Consider the following 21,670-nt stretch of genomic DNA (forward strand, 5'->3'; position numbering starts at 1 on the left):
GCTGGCCTCAATAAATAATGTTTTTGCATGAATTGGTTTTTTCAAAAATTAACATGCTTTACTTTCTCAGAGGTATGGAAAAATCCATCAGGTGGTGTGGGGTTTCCATCTGCCTCCCCTCCCCCCAGCACACACACACACACACACACACTTCGCTCCACCATTAATTAATTAATTAATTAAATACATTTGCTGGGGTTCATGAAGCCAGATTATTAGCACCGACTGCAGTCTGTGGCTCACCGTAGGGCTCACTGCTTGTGCTGTAGATTTTGACATTCGTGAAATGCCTTGGATCCATCCTTACAGCGTCATTCACAATAGTTTCACCACCAAGACAGCTCCCTCCTGGCCGCCAGGAGCAGTTCACTCGCAAAGGGAAAAGTATCCTATCGGCAGCTGATTTCTCCGAGGGTGGAGTCAGAAGAGACAGGAGCATTCGTTCTCCGAACTGCTGCATTACTGACACAATTTTGCTAAGCAGATCATTTGAACGGTTTCCAGCTGAAGACGTGACTTCTCTCTCCATGGAGGTAACCACGACTCTCAAACAATCGTGCTTTAATCTCCGCCTTTCCAGTATGGGTGCCTTGATTCTGTTTCTTTCCTTCACCCTGCTGGACCCTACAGCAAAGCCTGCGTCCGGGAGACGGCGCTTCTCCTGTCTGGAATGGGGACACTGGCATGGTTTTACCCTTCACTGTGATTTTGCCTGTCGTGTTTTTTTTTTTTTTTTTTTTTTTTTTTTGACAGGCACAGTGGACAGTGAGAGAGAGAGACTGAGAGAAAGGTCTTCCTTTGCCGTTGGTTCACCCTCCAATGGCCGCCGCGCTGATCCGATGGCAGGAGCCAGGAGCCAGGTGCTTCTCCTGGTCTCCCATGGGGTGCAGGGCCCAAGGACTTGGGCCATCCTCCACTGCACTCCCGGGCCACAGCAGAGAGCTGGCCTGGAAGAGGGGCAACCGGGACAGAATCCGGTGCCCCGACCGGGACTAGAACCCGGGGTGCCGGCGCCGCAAGGAGGAGGATTAGCCTAGTGAGCCGCGGCGCCGGCCTTTGCCTGTAATTTTTAACAACTATCCTTATCAATTTAAAACCAGCTCTTTCTCTTTTTTAGGCAAAGCTGGAATGCTTTCAGGGGCGGGTGTTCAGAGTAGGAAGTTCGCTGAAGGGGCCACTTCTCAGACCGAACCAGACCCAGCGTGCATTGCGCGGCGGAGCGGGATTTGGTAATCTCAGGTACTCGTGTGTAGCAGCGACGCCGACGCACGGGAAATCGTCTGATGCCACATAGTTGCAACAGGGAAGAACATGGGTTTTTCTTAAAAAAAAAACACAGACACTGTTTATGCTTCTGGGTCCGGAATGCTTCTGCGCGTCACACGGAGAGGAAGCAAAAACTCACAATTAATCGTGCAAATTATGCAAACGCCGCCGAGACCTCACTCGGCGTGTGGACCGGCTCTTGTGCGGCTGGAAACAGAAAGAACAGCTCACCTCTCGGTGTCTTCCAGAAAATCATTCCAAACAAGTCGCTGGCGCCAACACGGCTTTGCGATGGCAGTGTCCGTGGGCTTCATCTCCTTATTTTCGCCAAGCATTTTTGGGCAGTTAATTCACAGTCCTAAAACCTCATCTCAGTAGGCGTTCTCAACGCTTGGGTGATAATATGGCCCGTCTTTTTAAAAATATGGCTTCTTTAAAGTCAAGCGTTTGCGCTCTTTGAACGGCACACATCGTGTGGACTAACGCAATCTTCCTCTCGGCGAGGCTCTGAACATTGGCTCTGGGCACCAACCCAAGAGTCGTTTTTTTGAAGTTTGTTGTTAGTTACTCCTTGGGAAATGCATTTAAATTACTCAACACCCCTGAGTAATTTTTTCTGTTTTTTTTTTTTTTTTTTTTTTTTTCCCTTAGGGGGAAAAAAAAGTATTTTCATTTTATTAGGAAGTCAGAGAGCGGCCGTCAAAGACTGATGGACAGATGTTCCACCTGCTGGCTCAGTCCCCGCATGCTCACAAGAGCCAGCGCTGGATCAGCCAGAGACAGGAGCTGGGAACTCAGTGCGGGTCGCCCACGTGGGGACAGGGACCCGACCCGACCACTCGCGCATCAGCAGAGCTGGGTCTGGACCCTGCACTCGGACGTGTGATGCTGGCAGCCCAACGGCGTCTTCACTGCTCTGCCAAATGCCTTATGCCCTGAGCTGTTTATTTACGACACAGCCCAAACCACTCCAGCGTAGGATAAGAAGCTAATGATCAAGACCAACCGCACATGGGGAAAACATTCTTTCCCAGGTTAAAAACTGCCACAACCCAGTGGACTCTGCTGGCGTTAGAATTACAGAAGGCGGGTGGAAGCCCATCACTTTTTTTTTTTTTTTTTAAGATTTATTTATTTTACTTGAAAGGCAGAGTTACAGACAGAGGGAGAGAGAGAGAGAGCGATCTTCCATCCACTGGTTCACTCCCTAAATGGCCGGAGCTGAGCCATCCAAAGCCAGGAGCTTCTTCCCGGTCCCCCGCATGGTTGCAGGACCCGAGCACTTGGACCATCTTCCTCTGCTTTCCCAGGTGCATTAGCAGGGAGTCGGAACGGAAGTGGAATAGCGGGGACTTGAACCGGCGCCCACATGGAATGCTGGTACTGCAGGCAGCGGTCTTACCTGCCATGCCACAGCGCCAGCCCCCATCACTGTCCTTAGTGAGACTACAGGTCCTGGCTGTGACCTGAGACAGATTCCAGTGAGCCCTTGTCTTGCTAGGAGGGCCCTCCATGACGTTCATGGGAAACGTGCGCTTTTCAAAGCTGTGCATAGATTTCAAAATGTGTTTGCACCAAAATAAATTTATGTCATTCCACTCTCCAGGAATTTTTGAAGGCACCCCGTATGTTCAGAATCGAAAATAGGGGCAGCGCTGTGGCACCGCAGGTTAAGCCACCACCTACGACACTGGCATCCTGTGTGGGTGCTGGTTTTAGTCCCAGCTGCTGCACTTCCCATCCAGCTCCCCGCTAATGTGCCTGGCCCAGTGCTTGGGCCCCTGCACCCAGGTGGGAGAACTGGATGACGCTTCAGACTGCTGGATCCATCCAGACTCCTGGCTCTTGGCTTCCGTCTGGCCCAGCCCCAGTCATTGCAACCATCTGGGGAGTGAATCAGCAGATGGAGGATCTCTCTCTCTCTCTCTCTAACTCTGCCTTTCAAATAAATAAATAAATGGTAAGAAAAATAATAATAGAAGAGTGCCCTAGCTGTGGTCATTTGATCACTATGTTTTTATTAGTGGACTGTCTGGTTCCTTTATTCCGTGATATCTCACTACCAAAATTTTTGATTATTCCATTTGAGCATCTTTTTGAGCTTATTAGGTCTATCTCTTTTTTTAAGATTTATTTATTTATTTGAAAAGCAGAGTTACAGACAGGCAGAAGCAGAGAGAGAGAGGGAGAGAGAGAGGTAGAGAGAGAGGGGGTAGAGTGAGAGGTAGAGACAGAGAGAGAGGTCTTCCATCTGCTGGTTCACTTCTCAGGTGGCCTCAATGGCCAGAGCTGGGCCGATCTGAACCCAGGAGCCAGGAGCTTCTTCCAGGTCCCCCACGTGGGTGCAGGGGCCCAAGCACTTGGGCCATCTTCTACTGCTTTCCCAGGCCACAGCAGAGAGCTGGATGGGAAGTGGAGCAGCCGGGATTCATGTGGGATGCCAGCACTGCAGGCGGCAGCTTTACAGAGTCCACAGAACCGGCCCAGGTGTATCTTTCTGTGGTTCTGTTTTGTCTGGGGTTGGTTTGCCTGTTGCCTTGGGGTCTACAGTGCACCTCCCTAACTATCACCGTCTGCCACTACCTGGTGTGGTCCCCTGGGCCTCCGCTTGCCGCCTGTGGAAGCAGCACACATCACATGCTTCTGTCCCCTCTCCCACCACGCATTCCACTTCCGGGTGCACTTGCTCGTCATTTACTGATTCTGTATTTGCCATGCCGCCCGCTTGCTAAGATCTGTAAGTGCAAACTCCAGGCGGTGCTTTCGTAGCCACTTGAGGCTTCCAGGGAGATCGAGGCAATGCTGCCCAACCCCTAACCCCCCAACCCCCCCCTCCCGGGAGCATCCTGTTGCTGGTCTATTTAGTGCCACAGTCTTTGCCTTTCAGGCTCCTTGCTAGTGACTGTGCTGTTTAGCGCCACCCTCCCACCCTGAAAACCACAAAACACCGCTGCAGGATGTTAAAGTCAAGGCGCAGACAGCACGGTGAAGATGTGTTGATCGGCTTAACGCATACCCGGCACAAGGTATTCAGGAAGAAGGAAGGCCCGGAGGCTGACATGGTGCCCCAGGTTCCACGGCCACTTGGGAGTCCTGGCTACTCTGCCTCCTGGGAGGCAGGGGAGGAACCTGGGAAGTCCTTGGCTCCCTCCCATGCATGCAGGAGTTCCTGGCTCCTGGCCCAGCTGCAGCCACTGCAGCATTTAGGGCGTGAACCACACCCCACCACTGACCAAAGACCTCCCAGGCGGCCCCCTCTGAGCCCCTATAATTAAATGAAGCCTCTTCCCTCCCAATCCAGACACAGCAAGGCCAGGATTGCCCAAGGTGACCTACAAACGCAGGCTGATTCCTCCAAAGCAGCCGAAGATGTTGCAGACATGGAAAAGCTTCCTAAAATGCATGCGGACTCTCAAGAGGCCCCCGAAGCCCCCAGCAACCTGGGAGGGGAACACGTGGGGAGTCCTCACACTTCCCTGATTTCAGAGCTAAGGTCATCACATTCGAGGGGGTCTGGACTAAAGGAAGATATAAGGAAAAGAGGCATCAACAAAACCCTCGCACATAAGGCCAAGTGATTTCAACAAGGGTCCCAGAGCGGCCAGTGGGGAAGGGCGGGCTCTCCAACAAAGGGTGCTGGCCGGGGACCGGACACCCACACACAAGGGGATGAAACCGAGTCCTTACTTACCCCACGTGCAAAAATCAACTCATAAACATCAGCCCTAGACTACAAAACTCCCAGGGGAGAACGGAGCGGCACAGCTTACAGCACGGGGTTGGGCGCGGCTCTCTTGGACGGCACTGAGTGGTGATGGAGATTGGATGAGTCCGTTCTTTTGACGAAATGCAAACAACGGAAGCAGCAGAAGTAAAAACGGGGAAACAGAGCTGCATCACACCTAACTTTCTGTGCATCCCGGGACTCACCCGACAGAGTGAGAAGATAGCCTACGGGATGGGAGAAAATACTCACAAGTTGTGTATCCGATAATGAGTTTATGTCTAGTACGCATGAGGCGCTCCTGTGACTTAACAACAATAGAAAATCAACGCATTTTTTAAGAAGAGTTATTTGTATATATTTATTTGAAAGCCAGAGTGACAGACAGAGAAAGAGAGACAGGGAGAGATTTTCCCTCTGCTGGTTTGCTCTCCAAATGAGCCCAACAGCCAGGGTGGGGCCAGGCTGAAGCCAGGAGCCTGGAGCTCCACCTGGGTCTTCCACCTGGGTCTCCCACGTGGGTGCAGGGGCCCAAGCACTTGGGCCACTTTCTGCTGCCTCCCTGGATGTGGGACTCTGACTGGCACTCTGTTTGTAAGGATGCCAGTACTGCAAGCAGCCTCCTAACTGGCTGTCCCACAACGCCAGCCCCAAATAATCCACTTTTTTAAAAAGAGGGCAAAGGACTTCCTGAGTAGACATTTCTCCAAAGGTGATATACAAAGGTGTTTTGAGAAAACCCAGTGGGGCTGGCGTTGTGGCCTAGCAGGTAAAAGCCTCTGCCTGCAATGCCAGCATCCGATCTGGACGCAAGTTCAAGTCGCGGCCACTCTGCTCCCCATCCAGCTGCTGCTAATGGACTGGGGGAAGCAATGGAAGATGATCCAAGTGCTTGGGCTCCTGCACCCATGTGGGAGACTTGGAAGAAGATCCTGGCTCCTGGCTTTGGCCTGGTCCTGCTCTGGCTGTTGCAGCCAGATCAATCTCTCTCTCTCTCTCTCTCTCTCTCTCTCTGTCTGCCTTTCAAATAAATAAATCAGAAAGAAAGAGAGAGAGAGAGAGAGAGAGAGGGAGGGAGGGAGGAAGATCCTGGTGTGAGAGACCTGTTACGGAAGGCAGAAGGTGCTATGCGACCAGTGGGAGGCAGACCAATGCAGGACTACATGGCGTGTCATTTCTCAGAGGGACCTGTGGGTGGGAGAATGGTTTTGGGTACCTGCAAGGTACAGAAGAGGAGTCCTGCACCATGAGGCAGGAGGAAAAGGGCTTATGGACAAAGGCTGCTGTGGCCAGCCTGAGCACATGTTAACATTCCAGGCGTCGGGTAAGAGACATGGCAGTCATCAGGCCAGAGTTGTCAGGTTTGGGGCCAGTGCTGCGGCATAATAGATTAAGCCTCTGCCTGCTACGCCAGCATCCCATATGGGCACCAGTTCATGTCCTGGCTGCTCGTCTTCTGATCCAGCTCCCTCCTAATGCACCTGGTAAAGCAGTGGAAGATGGCCTGAGTGCTTGGGCCTCTACAATTACGTGGGAGACCTGGAAGAAGCTCCTGGCTTCCGGCTTTGGATCAGCTCAGCTCTGGCCATTGTGACTATTTGGGGATGGAAGACCTCTCTCTATGTCTCCCCCTCTCTCTGTCTGTAACTCTGCCTCTCAAATAAACAAATCTTTAAAAAATGTTTATTAAGAAAAAGGGAAGCGTTGCGTCATGTTTGTCACCCTTCTGAACCGTGACGCTCTGTGTGCAGGCTGAAGCACTGTCCAGGGATCCCAACCACAGGGCGGCTCTGACGCCTTGGGTGGGTTAGAGGTGCCTTGTGCAGCCCTCAGCTGCAGGGCTGCTGGCTGTGTTCCCGCCAGGCGTCTTTAACGTCACTGACCATTTGCAGCGATCACTGTTGTCATCACTTCCAGCGACTTTTTCATCTCAATGAAATTTCTCAATTTTTCGCAGACTGGAGTCACTTCTCTCAGCTAGCTCCTTATCATGGGCATGGTTTGCCTCTCTTTTTCTTTGTTTAAACTTGAAATGCAGGGGCAGGGAGTGGGTAGGGAGGCGGTACTCCCATCCACTGGCTCACTCTCCAAACTCTTCCAATAGCTGGGGCTGGGCCAGGCGGAAGCCAGGAGCCCAGAATTCCATCCAGGTCGCTCATGTGAATGGCAGGGACCCAGCTGCCCGAGTTGTCATCTGCTGCCTCCCAGGGCACACAGCTGGGATCCAGAGCAGAGCCAGCACTCAGACCAGGCACCCTGATGCGGAAAGTGGATGCCACAAGTGGTGTCACACCTGCTGTGCCCAGTGCCTGCACCTAGGGGATTTAAAAAAAAAAGATTTATTTAAGGGCCGGCGCTGCGGCATAGTAGGTAAAGCTGCTGCCTGCAGTGCCGGCTATCCCATACGGATGCCAGTTCAAGTCCTGGCTGCTCCAGTTCCAACTCAGCTCTCTGCTATGACATGGAAAAGCAGTAGAAGATGGCCCGAGTCCTTGGGCCCCTGCACCCACATGGGAGATCCACCCAGAAGAAGCTCCTGGCTCCTGGCTTTGGATCAGCACAGTTCCAGCCACTGCAGTCACTTGGGGAGTGAACCAGCAGATGGAAGACCTCTCTCTCTCTCTCTCTGCCTCTCCTTCCCTGTGTAACTCTAGCTTTCAAATAAATAAATAAACCTTTAAAATTGATTATTTATTTGAAAGGCAGAGTTACAGAGAGAGGGAGAGGGAGAGGGAGAGGGAGAGAGAGAGAGAGAGAGAGAGAGAGCTTCTATCCACTGACTCATTCCCCAAATAGCTGCAACCACTGGAGCTGGGCTGGTCGGAAGCCAGGAGCCAGGTGCTTCATCCAAGTCTCCAAGTGGCTGCAGGGGCCAAGGACTTGGGCCATCCTCTGCTGCTTTCTCAGGTGCATTAGCTGGATCAGAAGTGGAGCAGCCGGGACTCAGACCAGCACCCTTATGGGATGCTGGCGCTGCAGGCAGCAGCTTTACTATATTGCTGGCCCCTGGAATAGATTTTTCAATAGTAGTTTTTTGTTTGTTTGTTTGTTTTAAATGGCCACACTATTTCATTTTTTTTAAGATTCATTTATTTGTTTGAGAGTTAGAGTTACAGACACAAGGAGGGAGACAGAGAAAAAGGTCTTCCATCTGCTGGTTCACTCCCCAAATGGCCACAACGGCCAGAGCTGAGCTGATTTGAAGCCAGGAGCCAGGTGCTTCTTCCTGGTCTCCCACATGGGTGCAGGGGCCCAAGGACTTGGGCCATCTTCTACTGCTTTACCAGGCCATAGCAGAGAGCTGGATCGAAAGTGGAGCAGCTGGGACTCGAACTGGTGCCTGTATGGGATGCCGGCACTGCAGGCTGTGACTTTACCCGCTACACCACAGCGCTGGCCCCAGTATTAGTTGTTGTAATGTCCCTACCTGCTAATTGTACCAAATGTGTCACTTCTGAATCTTTTTTCTCATTTATCCTATTTTGCTTTCTCTCTTCCGGCACCCATATGGGATGCCAGCACTACAGGCCAGGGCTTTAACCCTCTGTGCCACAGTGCTGGCCCCAGAGGCTAAGGGCTTTGCTCTCCAAGTTTTTTTAGCTTTGCTAGGGGATGCAGTCAGGTAACTCAAGGAGAAAGGCCAGGTCTCTGCCGGAACCTCCAGGAGGGGCTCTCCTCCCCTGCCCCACCCGGTACACTTGGGCCTCCACTGTAGCCAGCATGTCTGCCAGGCTGTGGCACTGGTGGCCCTGCCCCGGCGAGCTCCAAGGCTAGTTCCCAGTGCTCCCTGGGGCCCTCTGGCTACTTTACCTAAATCTCTATATCCTCACAAATATTTTCGTATTGAACTCCCAACATCCTTATTTAATTCTCAACTGTTATTATTATCTCCATTTTACAAATAGAGAAGATGGAAGTTAGCTCAAGCAAGTTGCCCATGGTCACACTCAACACACAGCAGGGCAGGCGGCCTGATCCGGAGCCTTCTGTCTGTCTTATTTGTATTTCTATTTTTCACATATAGCATACAAACGCATATCTCCTGTCTGCTCCATTCTGTTTTTTTTTTTCTTTCAAAAAGAAAATACTTATTTATTGGAAAGGCAGAGTTACAGAGGGAGAGGGATTCGGACAGAACACAAGATCATCCATCCACTGGTTCACTCCCCAAATGGCTGCAACAGCCAGGACTGGTCCAGCCCAAAGCCAGGAGCAAAGAGCTTCAGCGGAGTCTCCCACGTGGGTGCAGGGCCCAGACACTTGGGCCATCCTCCGCTGCTTTCCCAGGTGCATTAGCAGGGAGCTGGCTCAGAAGTAGAGCAGCCAAGACACAAACTGGAGCTCCCCTGAGATGCTGGCTTTGCAGCCAGGGGCTTAGCCTGCTGCACCAGAACCCCTGCCTCTAAGCTGTCTCTGGGTCCTCCGAGAAGCAGGGCTGCATGGACCGGGCCTGGCTGGTGCACACTGGGCGTGGGCCATGTGGTGGGTGTCGCGGTGAATGGCGATGCTGCAGAGGTGGGGATGCAGCCGCCGTCACTGAGGCCTCGCAGACGGGAAAAGGGGGGAACACAGGCATTCCCTGCGCACCGGGGAGGAGCTACCCAGGGCGGATGTTTGGAAAACCACCGGATAAAGACCTTGCTGGAACACAAGAGTGCTCCTAACGGGCAGAGCTGTGTGAAAACGGAGTGGGACAGAGGGAGGGTCCTTCTCCCAAGTTGGCCGTGACTTTGGCCTGATTGAGCTAGGAGCCAGCTCGTGCGCAGCCAAGGCGGCCACTGCGCGGGGGAAGCCAAGGACACTTGAGCAGGGTGACTGTTGGCAGAGGTGTGGGTGGAACTGGGGGACCTGGACCCCAGGGCGTCTGGTTAGACGCGAGGGGCTAGGAATAGAGGCTCCCGGAGAGACAGGGCAGCAGCGCTCCACAGACAGAGCCAGCCTGACTCCTCCCGGCCTTCGCCGGGCTGTAGCGCTCCCTGTGGGGCCAGAGGCCACGGCCTGCGGGGCCGCGGCTGACGCAGCCCACCCAGCCAGCCTCGGAGGGTGCGACCCTGCATCTAGAGGGCCCCCCGAAGCGGAATCGTTCTGCCCTAGGACTGCACAAAGTGGGATGAGCGCGGAGCAGAGGCAGGCTCCGGCGGCAGCACCCTCGTGCGCCCCGCTGCGCGCCAGCAGCCAACCGCGCCCCGGCTTCCCGGGCCCAGCACCGGCGCTGGGGAGCCTCTCTCGGCGTCCGAGACCCCGGGCCGTAGAGCGCCCGGCCCTCTGGGGCGAGGAAACCCGGCCCGGGCGTGCATCCCCGCTCGCCCGCGTGGGCGGAGGCAGTGAGACTCAGGTGGCGGGGGTCCAAGGCGGAGCCTCCTGCTCCTGGGGCCCGCCCACCGGCCCTCCCCGCCGCCCAGCCCGAGACGGACACGCACACAAAACACTCTGCCACGCTCTGAATGTATTCGCGCTTCCTCCCACTTTCCCGACGGGCCGCCAGCTGCAAGAAGTCCTGAATAGAAAGCTTAATTGTGCTTTGTCATGCAGAGTGCCTCGGCTTTCTATGGAGGTCACAAAGGGCCCTTGGAAGTGTTCCTTTCTCTAATGGTGAGCCATTTGCATAGGGCACCTCTGCGCCAGCCGCACCCAGGTAGCTGCGCGGAAGCCCCGGGGAGCAAACCTCAGCGCGCGCCCCGCGCTCGGCTGCTTCAGTCCAGCGGGGGCGGCCGGCCTGGGGCACGCTGACCTTTCCGCGGCCTCGGCCAGGGTCTGCCCCAGGCCGCGCCCCCAGAGCCCCCCGTGTTGTTTCCCGCCCGTGACCTGCGGGTCCGGACCCTGGGCACTTGCTCGGCCGCCGCCTCCTCCGCAAGGCGGGCCCCGCAGCCGACTGCGATGTGGACTCCACGCTGTTGGTTTCTTCTGGTTGATTGGCAGGGCTGCCTTTAGCATATCTTATTCTTGTTGCTTGTTTTGACAGTTCAAATCCAGGTCTATGTGACTCAGAAAGCTAATAAAATTCCAATTTCATTGTTAAGCTTATTTTATTGCAGTATAGGTTTTTTCCCTCACACCTGCGTGGCAGGGTGTAATTCCATTAATAAAAAAAATCAGCATATTCGCCGCACGTCTTTTCCCCGATGATAGATCGTGGGCCGTGCGAATTGAAAAAGGCCCATTGATTGCCACCGTGAATGCGCCCGCATGGGGCGGGCGCCTCACCTGCCTCTCCGTCAATTAGGAATGTATCGGGAAGTCCTGCCGAAAGCGAGTTAAATTAACCGTTCGCTAATGTCCTTGTGTCCCTCCTACATAATCTCCCCTTTTCAGCTTGCCCCAGAAATTACCACATGTTGCAAGGTTCAAATAGCGCGCAATGGAACAGCGCGCGGGCGCTCCTGGCCGCAGCGCGCCGCTGGCGTGGCTCCGCGCTGGCCTCAGGTTCCCGCACGAGGTTGGCTTTTTAAAAATTTCTTTGATAGGCATAAACAAAAACCTTAAGCTGTCAGTGACTCACGGTCCAAGGGCGAAACTACACGGCTGCCCAGGAACTGCTGGCAGGAACCACGCGGTGAGCTTGCTAGGTGCCTGCGCCTGTAGCAGGCCCCAGTGCCAGCTTCCTCCTCCCTCGATCCAGGGCTGGGATTAGGAGGGGTGGGATGGGGCCTTGAGAGAGTGCGTGGGGGGGGGGGGGAGGAGAGAGAGAGAGAGAGAGAGAGAGAGAGAGAGAGAGAAACAGAGATAGGCAGGCAGAGCTGGGGAGGGAAGTGGCTCCCCAACTCTCACCTCTCCTCTCCAGAGTTAGACCACGCGTCTGGCTGATCAACTCACCAGCCCCTTGGCCAAGGCGTTTTGAAGCCTTGGAATACAAGACTAATAATTAATCACAGTCATTAATTAATTAGGGAGAAAAGGGAGGAGGTGGTTTGCTTCTGCTTAACCCCAAACAGTTTAAATCAGGCTTTGGGAGAGGGAGGTGGTCCCCAAGGCACGCCCTCCCCCTTCTCCCGGTTCTTCCTGGTTCAGTCTCTCAGCATTTCCATGATAATTCTGGGCGGCGGGGGGGGGGGGGGGGGGTGAGCCGCGCACACACACCCCCTCCAGTCCTTCCCAGCAAACTGAGGCCAAGCTGGCTTCAGCTCTGGAGCCGGCTGCCGCCCACGGCACGGAGCTCTTTCCCACCCCAGCAACTCCCACCTGCTTTTATTTTTTTTTTTCTCTGCACCTGCTGCGGGTTTTCTCCCTGAACTTCAGAAATCAAGTAGTTGCCTAAGAATTCGTTCTCTCTCCCTCTCCCGCTCTCCCACTCTCTCTTTGCTTTTTCCTCCCTCTTGCTGGAGACTGGAGTCCCTTCTTTGAAACGGTGCAGCTAATACGGAGTCATCAAAGCACTATGGTTCTTGTCTTAAAGTGACAGCCCGCTTTATGGGGCTGTTTGAAATACTCCCCCTCCTTTTCAATGTCTCTCTATCCATCTTTGTCTGCTCTTCAGAAAAGAGGACAATATAAAGGCTGGCCTGGCGAGCTCCCCACGCTCAGGCCTGGGCAGTGCCAACCTCCGCCTTTAGGCAGCTTGAAATTGTCACTGCTTCATTAATCTGAAACGGGCCCCTTTCCGAAGCCCACAGTACACACTTCCGATCGCTCGGGATTCGCCCTGAGGTGCTCCGGCAGCCTTCCTGGGGCTGGGATTTGGAAGGCTCCGTGCAAGTCCTGGGAGGGCTCAGGGAAACAGAGTTGGGAGAAGGGCACTGCCGTCAGGGAATGCCGGGGGCACGACACCCTGCCTGCAGAGAGTGCAGGGCACCCAGCATTTTGGGGGTGCTTTTGAGACTAGGGAGTGTGGCCCAGGCACTCGGAGGAGAGGGGACTGTGGCTTCCCAGCGTCTTTCCATGTTCTCCCACCAGCCCCCGAAGAGGAACTCTGCATCCAAGTCTGTTTTAGAAGTTGGGCTTTTGTTGCGTTGGAGTTTGGGGTGTTCACTTTTCCACCCAACCTCCTCCTGTCATCATTCGTCTCTGGCCCCTTCCTGTTACGGCCTCCACCCCAGGGGTCCCTGGAATGTCCCATCTTCTTCGAGACCAGCTACGACTTTCCTGCACACCTCCACCATGACAAAAGTCAATACAAGGATATTTCCGCTTTCCATATTTCCAGCAGGTTTAGCATTGCAAGCTTTTGGATTCTGTTCTATCTAATTCAGGGAAGAGACACAGACTTTTTTTTTCTCCCTTAAAGAGAAGCCTAATTTTCAGTAATGTGAGCCTAAAGATTTATAAAATAGATTTATATTAAATTATGCTAATAGAAGTCTAGCAAATGCACCATTTAATTGCACAGAAAAAATGTTCCCTTTTAAAAGGTCTGTCACTTCACAGGTACGCACGAAGATTCCCTGTGCATAATGGAAGTAGGAACAATTGCTCGCTGCACCCGGCATTCTTCGCTAGGACAGCACGAGGCTCTGCTTGGAGGAGGAGGGAGGGGCTCTCTTTAAGGAGCGATAGCTCCTGGAAACCCGATTTCCTCCAGGGTCCTTGTCCTCCTCTCTCACACCCTTCCTGAAGGCTGGGCTGGGGTCCTGCCCCCAGAGCCCTGCACCCTCTGGGCTCCCTCCCAGTTCAACTCTCCTCCCCTCTACCCAAGCATCTTCCCGCCTCTCTGAAAGGAACCAAGGAGTGCCTCCAAGAGTGAGTAGGAAGAAGGAAGCGAAAACCTGTTGAAAATTAATCCCATCTACACAACTACCACCTCTCACACACACGTAGGCGCATTGCACGCATGCATCGCACCCATGCACGAACACACACTCGCCCACATATATGCACGATGCACACATGAGTTACACACCCACACTCAAGCCCACACTTGGGTCGGGGAGGAAGGTAAAGTGAAGGAGGACAGAAATGGAAGACTCCACAGCTGCAAGTTTTGGGCCTCTCCTAAAACCCTCGGATCTCTCTGTGGGGGGTGGAGTGGCGGTGTGGTAGGGAGCTAAGACCCTGAGCGGAGGAGATACACCCACACCTGTGCCCAGGCACACCCCAGGCGCGGGCTGCCCCGTCGCTCTCGGGGCTGCTCTCAGTGTCAGGCCCTTGGCCTTGGGCTTGTGGTGGTCAAGGAGCGGGAGGACAAAGGGGAAAGGGCTCTGAGCGTCTGGGCTGGGCCAGGGCACAGGGGTGAGAGGTCGTGCGTCGGCTCTCCACCCTGAACCTCTTCCAGGCCACCCAGGGCCGCGTTCTCGCCGAGGACTCAGCCACAGCCCTGACCCCTGCGCTCACGTCCCTGCTCCTGGTGGAACAAGTCCTACCCTAACTCTCACTTTCATTTCTGGCTCCGTGCGCATTCCGCGTCCGGGGCCTCCGAGTGGTGCACACAGGGCACCCCGTGTGGTGCGCGGCAACGTAGCTTTGCCTCTGTTTTCCAGGCAGGGGCCCGTTGCCCCCTGGAATTCAAGCGCAGAGACCCTCGCCCCTGAACGCCTCCTCTGTAAGAGGTCCGGGAAGCGCCGCGTGGAGCATTGGCTCTCACGACTTCTAGCAGAGTGCGCGCCTCTAAGCCTTGCGCAGGCGCTTCTAACCTCAAAGAAATCAGACTCTGGATTCCCGGAGAAGCCTCGTTCTGTCTTCAAAATCATCCACGGGTTGGGGGGGGGGCATAGGGAGGGGAGAGAGAAATCTGAATGGAGTAGGAGACCTCACGCTCCCCTGCATAGGTGACAGAAGGTCCCCTCTGCGTCGAACGTCCTGGAAGTTTGGGGGACCGCTGGGAACCCTGGCGGCCGAGCACCGTCCAGGTGGTTAGCTTTGCCCGCGTCTTCTTCCCTCCGGGGAGAAATACGTCGCCTACTCGGCCTTCCCTAGGGACTTTCCCCGAAGTTGGGCGCGGAAGGGAAGAGTTGGAACTATCCAAGTGGCCCAAAAGCGGCCGAGGAGGGCTGGAGCAGCGGGGCCGGGCGCTTGCGCGGAGCCTGGAGCTGCCAGCGCCTGGCTCCACGCCCCGAGCGCGGGGCCGAGGGTCGGGCCCGGCGGGGCGCAGGGGCTGGAGTCGGGGCTGCTTGCAGACTTGAGTGAGAGCCGGGCCGGGTGTGGGCGGGAGGGGGCGGAGGGGTCTGGCTTTGGGCAGGGCGCGCAGAGCGGCGGCGGGGGCGCTTTGTCCGTGGTCCTGCGATGCCGGAGTTATTCCCCTCCAACGACCGCTCCCGGCGTTCGCGGCGCCCTGCTCTCACCCCTGCTCTCGCGCGCCAGGGGCCTGTTTTGGGGGTACAGGGGAGACCCGGGCCGTTAGGAAGGCGGGGGCCTGCACCTCCTGCCCTCGCGGCGGGCAGGGCGAGGGCACGGGCTCTGTGATTGGGAGCCGGGAGCCGGGGAGAAAGGAGCAAGAGACCTAGGGGCGTGAGTCTCTAGGGCCGGAGCAGGGGTGGGCGAGCAGGACCCCGGCCGGCCCTCGGCACTCAGCGGCCGCCGCGCGCTCCTCGCTCGCTCCGGCCCCGCTGGCAGGTGCCTAGGGGATCTGAGCGCGGGAGCTTGGTGTGTGTGTGTGTGTGTGTGTGTGTGTGTAAGAGAGAGAGAGAGAGAAAGAAAGAGAGAGAGAGAGCGAGCCGCGGCCACCTCGCCGTTCCCTCCCCTTTCTCCTCCCAAACTGGCTTTCCGACGGCGTTAGACCTCGCACCTGGCGAGGTTTCACTTCCAGAGAGTAAACGGGACCTGCAGGAGCTGTGTCTGTGTGCTGGAATTTGCTGGGTGGGTGGCGGCGTCCTCACAGTAGGGGTGGGCGAGCAAGACCCCGGCCGGCCCTCGGCACGCCCGCCGAGCGCGCTGGCCGATCGTAGCCGTCCCAGCGCGGGAGTCCCGGCCTCTCCGCTTCTCTGCCTTCGGCGACAGCCCCAGGCTGCACAGCGGAGCGAGCCAGGTGGCCTGCTGAGGCGGGAGCTAGAAGTGACATCTGGGGCGGGGTGGGGGGGCAGGCCTGCAGGTTCTCGCTGGCCATGGGCAGGGAAGGGCTGGGAAACTAAGTAACTGAAAGCAGGAGACTGGGGGTGTCGGGTGGGGGGAGGCACCCAGGCCTGTCGGAGGCTCTGAAGTTTCAGGCAGAACACTTCCCTGTCCACGAATTTATTTTCTCGGCACTGAGGGAACTCTGCTAATTTCTGAGTTGGACGGACAGCCAGGAACTCTGTCTCCCGGTGGGATGCTGCTCTTCACAAACCACTCCTGGTGCGGATTCCTTCACTCTGCTCAGGGTTGGGACCGAGAGGGGCGAGGAAGAAGAGGGCAGGAGGGGATCGCCACACTCCACAGGGATTGCCGCCGTGGGGTCGCTGGCGGTGAAGGCTGGTGGAGAGGTGTGGGCCGCCCATCGTGAGAAGGGGGGTGCCCCTTGCTAGGAGGCCTTGTTACCAAAGGTGTCTAATTGACAGAAGTTCAAGTCACACAGGCAACCTGCAGAGCCACTGCTCCCCCAGCCCCCAAGCCTTAGTATCTCCCTTTGAAGCCCCCAGCCATGCCTTTCCCTGGATCCTGGGGCGGTGTCGGGGCGGAGCAAACACCACAGATTTAAAATCCTGATTTTACTTCATTTATTTAAATAAATATAAATATAGATTTTATATAAAACTATTCACATACAAAGGGATTTCCAGCGACTTGCATTTGAAATTCTCCCCCAATTTTCAGAAAGTCAGACCTACAGGGTTTAATTCTCTAAATCATTTGCAACTTCAGTGTTTTCATTTTTAACCAACAACAACAGGAAACAACCACGAACTCCCACCCGCACTCTTAGAAGGTTCTGAAGGACCACAAGTATGGGGAACCCACAGGCACTTTCAACAACTGCCCTACAAGGTGAAGCTGACCCTGTTAGATGATGAAACCTAGAGAAGGCGCAGGCCCAGGGTGTGCGTCGGGAACTTCTCTGTCCCTTCTTCCTCCAGATGGGACCACAGTCGCAGGCCAGGATTGGGGGTCCCCCACACTGGTGGTGCAGGGGCTGCCCGGGGAAGTGGTGAGAGAGGGCAGGATGGCGCACCCTCATAAGGGGGAGATGTCCTTGTCCTCGCTGGCAGAGGCTGGCGACAAGGAGTCCTCCCCCTCGGAGCGCGCATAGAGCCCCTGGCTACTGACGCACTTGCAGCCCGCGTGACTGTTCCTCTGCGTGCCCTTCCCCTCCTTCTTGTGTTTCACGCGGCGGTTCTGAAACCAGATTTTCACCTGCTTCTCCGACAGGTTCAGGTACGTGGCGATTTCGATCCTCCGAAGTCGGGACAGGTACATGTTGGACGAGAACTCCCGCTCCAGCTCCAGGAGCTGAGTGCTGGTGAACGCCGTCCTCATCCTCTTGCCATTGGGCACCTGGCTGGCGTCGGAGCCACCTGTGGGCCGGGAAGAGAGGTGAGGCCTGGGCGAGGCGCCCCCACCCCACAGGCCACCCCCAGCAGGGACGCCTCTCCAGGGCCCTTCCCAGACAAGCACCTGTGCCCTTCTTCAACCTTTCCCCTGGTCATGGCCTGGCTGAGCTGGGGGAGGAAAATATGCACACACACACACACACCCAGCAAAGTTAAAAGGCTCTGCTCAGGACATAAAGTCACAGGATTAATGGGTGGTGGGCATTTATTTGCCCTAGGCTAAATCGCCTCCCTTTGAGCCTATCTGAGACGCGTTGCAGTCTCAGCCAAAGCTTGGAAGCGCTCTGGCCGGCCAAGAGAGGGAATGCCACACTCCACTGGGATGCAAACACACCCACCCTTCCACCCAGTTAACAGCCAGCCTCTCGCGAGTTCACGGTCCAGGTCCCAGAGGCTCCGATATCGCGCAACCCCCCCGCGCACCTGCTCCTGAGATTGAAGCGCACCAGGCTGCGTGGACAGGTTGCCAAGCCACCTTCCACCTTCGCGGCGCTTCTCCGGACGACTCCACAGTCACAGTGGAGGCCCCTCCTCCCTCCCCACTCCGCCCCCCACCCCGGGCTCCCCCTTCCTCCTTCCCAGGCGGAAAGTTTGCTCCCGGGAGCGCGTAGGGCGCGGCGCGCAGGTGTCCCGGGGCCCCGCCCTACCCATGGCGAGGCAGTGGAATCTCCTCGGGTCGGCCACGTTGTAGCTGGTGGCGGCGCAGACAGGTGCGTGGTGCTGCGGGTGCCCTAGGGCCGCTGCAGCCGCAGCCGCCGCCGCCGCTGCCGCCGCCGCTGCGGCCGAGCCGGGCTGCTGGGGCTGGTGGTGGTGATGGTGCCCATGGCTCACCCGCGGGCAAAACTGCGACTCCCCGGGGCCCGAAGGGAACTGGCCCTTGAGCAGGGGTAGGGCCGCCGCGGCCCCCGCCGCCCCGCCGCCCCCGGCCCCCGGGCCCCCGCCGCCTCCGGCGCCCGCGGGCCCGCGCGACGAGTGCAGGTGCGAGGTGACGCAGAGCGGGCACACACAGAAAGCGCCGCTCTTGCGGGACGGACAGCCGGGCCCGGGCACCGACATCACCAGCGGGGACTGCATGCCCAGCGGGAGGAAGAAATCCGGCCCGGGGTGCGGCTCCGGCAGCGAGGGCGCGGGCCGCGCGGAGTCCTTGATGATGAGCGAGTCCACATAGAAGGAGCGCGACATGGCGCGCGGGGCGGGGGGCCGAGGGGCCCGGCGGGGACGCGGGGGTGGCGGCGTCTGGGCGGCGAACAAAGGGGTCCCCGGAGAGGGCTGGTCCTCGCGTCCCCCGCGCGGCGCCCCGGCTCCGGGGTTTTATAGCCCCCACCCGGCACGTGACGCCGCGGCGCGCGGCTCGGCTCCGGCGGCCCCGCGGCTCCCCACCCTCGGGATAGGCTGCCCGAGTCGCAGCGGCAGTGGCGAGGAGGGGCGGGCGCGCGGCGGGGAGGCCGCGGGGGAGGGGAGGGCCACTTTGCCAAGTGTAGGTTTTGTTAATTTCCCGGGGAGGCCGGCCTCCTCCCCCTCTTTCTCCACGCTCCCCGGAGGAATCGCAGCGCGGGGCGTCCCCCCTCCCGCCCCAGCCCGGCCCCTCCCCGCGGCCCGCCGCCCGGCCGCCAGGTGGGCACTCGGGGGCCTTTGGAGCGCGATGCCCAGCGTGCTCGGCGTCGTTGGGCCAGGCCAGCGTTCTGGGGCAGGGCGGGGTGCGGGCGTGCAGGCCCCGAGCGCGGCCTGGTTCGCCGTCGCATCGCCCCCCGTCTCCCGCTTTGGGACTTGGTGGAAGTCGGTCAGGTGTTCGGTTCCCGACAGATCCGGCGAGTCAGAGCTCGGGGTCCTCCTGGGGCCACTCTGACCAACGACCCTCTCCCCGTGCCCCCTTCCGACGGGCATCTCCCCCTGCGCACAGAGAGACGTTCTTTCTCCAAGTAGCTCCCCCAGCCCCGCGCCGCCCCGCTCCAAGTCCAGGCCAGCCATACAACCTCCATCCCGAAGATTTTTGAGAAAGGACCTCGCACGCCAGCCCTCCTGGAGTCGGGACGGCGCTGGGGTCGGGGGCAGAGGAGGGAGGACTGCGCTCTGGCGACTTCCTGCTCCTCTTATTTCTGCCCTTCTTGGCCGGGCTCCCGGGGGAACACTCTCCCCTCGGCATCCCCGGAACCTAACAGGGATGCAGGAGTTGAGCAGCCCAAGGAACCCTTCCCCCACCCCCACCCCGGGGAGAAGTGGCTCAGTTAAGGACGTCTCTGGTGCTGCTGGCCACTGGGGGAAGACTCCCCAGCTCTCTGAGTGGGCAGTGGGGCCTGGAATGGCTGATCTTTGGGGGGCGGCCAGGCGTTGGAGGTGACAGCTTTTCCCTGCTGAAAACGGCAGGAGCTGGGAGACTGAGCAGCGGCTGCAAGTGCAGCTCTTTTCCGGAAACAGTAACTTCAGCCCCGAGTCCAGGACGGTGCCAAGGAACTCGGAGACAGAACTCCCCACACCTGAGAGGACAAAGTGGCCCAAGGGCACCCGGGGAGGCTGGCTTCGGCTCTCCTCTCTCACCGCTGTCCCCTGGCCACGTGTGTCTGAGATGGTCTCTTGGCTGCTGGAGACGCGTAATTGGGTTGCAGGGATGCCCCGCTCTGGGGAGCCCAGGATTTATGGATGGCAATTAAAGTTTTATGAATTGCAGCTGAGGCTGGTTATTGAGCTATTTGAATGTGATTAGAATTCAATTAGAAAGCGGTTAGTGGACGGTGGGTCTCTGGAGTGTAAACAGACAGCTATTCCAGAAATGTGCTAATCCAACATCTTGTGACAACAATTAGGGAGTCTTGGGGCTGAACTTGGGGCAGTTCAGCTGTAACTACTTTTGCACCACAAGGCTTGCCTAGGCGGCCTTTGCAGGCAGCCAGCCTCACCCAGCCCGCCCCGCCTGGCTTGGACGGTCCTCGCTCACGACCAGACAGTGCCCCAGATCATTCCAGCTCCAGCAAGACAGAGCCCAGTGGCTGAGAGAGGCTGAAAGGCTGGCTACTGTGTGTGTGTGTGTGTGTTTAACAGATCTAAGTGGCTCAAATAGATGACTCAGTTTCTCGAATTCATTCTGTAAATTTACATGCAAGAGGGCTCTTCCAAGATGCATATTATTCAAAAGGTATTACTAATCACACATGCGTAGTATGAAATTAGCATGGATTCCAAAGCTTTTTGCACAAAAATGCATCTTCTGTGCACTTTATGCCTACATGTATGTTTGTGCATATGTGTATAGTGTGTATATAATCGTGGAGACTGGCAGCTGTCCTTCCCCGGGGGTAAGTATTAGCTGGTAGCCCAGGGTCTGCTTTGGGCCCGTGGTCTCAGTTACAATGTTGCCGGCAGTTCAGGGTGTGCCTTCCTGATGTGCTAGAGACCACACTAGTGCTGCAGCCCAGTTTGTTTCAGAAAATCTCAATGAGGTGAGAAACAGCGATTTCTGCTGGACTCCAGAAACACTTGGTTTCTGGCGCCAAGAAACTTTGAGGACGGGAAGGGGCCGGTGTGGCTGCATGGGGAGCAGCGGCTGGGGGCCACGCTGAGGACAAAGGCAGGAGAAACGTGCCCGTTCGGGTACGGGTACGCGGTGCCTGGCTGGAAGCTCCAAGGGCAGCACTTGGGGTCCCCTCCAGCGTGGCGCCTTCTCCCTTGCTCGCCTCTAGCTCTCTCTATCGCTCAGTGTCTCCCAGCTCCTCTCCTTCCTCCTCCTTGAATCCAGTTCTGTTTTCATGAGCCCCCCTGCCCCTAAGCCTGCCTGCTGGGACCCAGGGCAGCATCGACTCCAACCTGCTCAGATCGGAAAGCTCCCCCCACCCCCAGTTTCTTCCTTGAGGGAGAGACCGACCGCTGGCGTGCGCCCACAGTGCCCGCACCACCGCACAATTTTATTTCTCAGTGATTCTGTCCGATAAAATTTCATCGTCCATTAAGTAATCCCCAAAATGAGAGCTCTTATGAGCCTATAATGAGCTCTAATTGCCACGACTCGGGGAGCCACGTGGAAGGATTTATTCGGTATTAAGCAGTCGGGTACAGAGTACAGGCTGTTACCTAAGCCTTTACTTTCATAATTCAAGGAGAAAATCGGTTCTTTTAAGGAGAGGGGGCAATCTTCAGGATGACAGAGGATGGCTTTGTCCTCCCTGAATGTAAGACAGCGTCACAAATGCACAGGTGACAACCTTGTTCTCTGCACCTCCTCCCGGCCAGAGCACCCCACTTGGAAAAAAGCCCCCGGGGAGCAGTGCAGCCAAGACCAGCCCCGCCTCCTCGCTCC

At 56.9% G+C, this 21,670-nt stretch overlaps 1 protein-coding gene across 1 annotated transcript; it reads right to left on the bottom strand.

Moving 5' to 3' along the window:
- Positions 1 to 16,540: 16,540 nt before the first annotated feature.
- Positions 16,541 to 18,678, bottom strand: GSX2 (GS homeobox 2). The gene is made up of 2 exons (XM_002721782.5): positions 18,030 to 18,678; positions 16,541 to 17,346 (listed from the first exon to the last, which is right to left on the bottom strand). The coding sequence occupies exons 1-2, from the start codon at positions 18,562 to 18,564 to the stop codon at positions 17,006 to 17,008; spliced, it is 876 nt and encodes a 291-aa protein (XP_002721828.2). The 5' UTR covers positions 18,565 to 18,678; the 3' UTR covers positions 16,541 to 17,005.
- Between the last annotated feature and the right edge of the window lie 2,992 nt (positions 18,679 to 21,670).

The sequence above is a fragment of the Oryctolagus cuniculus genome, chromosome 8 (genome assembly GCF_964237555.1).
Source record: "Oryctolagus cuniculus chromosome 8, mOryCun1.1, whole genome shotgun sequence".
In the NCBI taxonomy this organism is placed as follows: Eukaryota; Metazoa; Chordata; class Mammalia; order Lagomorpha; family Leporidae; genus Oryctolagus; species Oryctolagus cuniculus.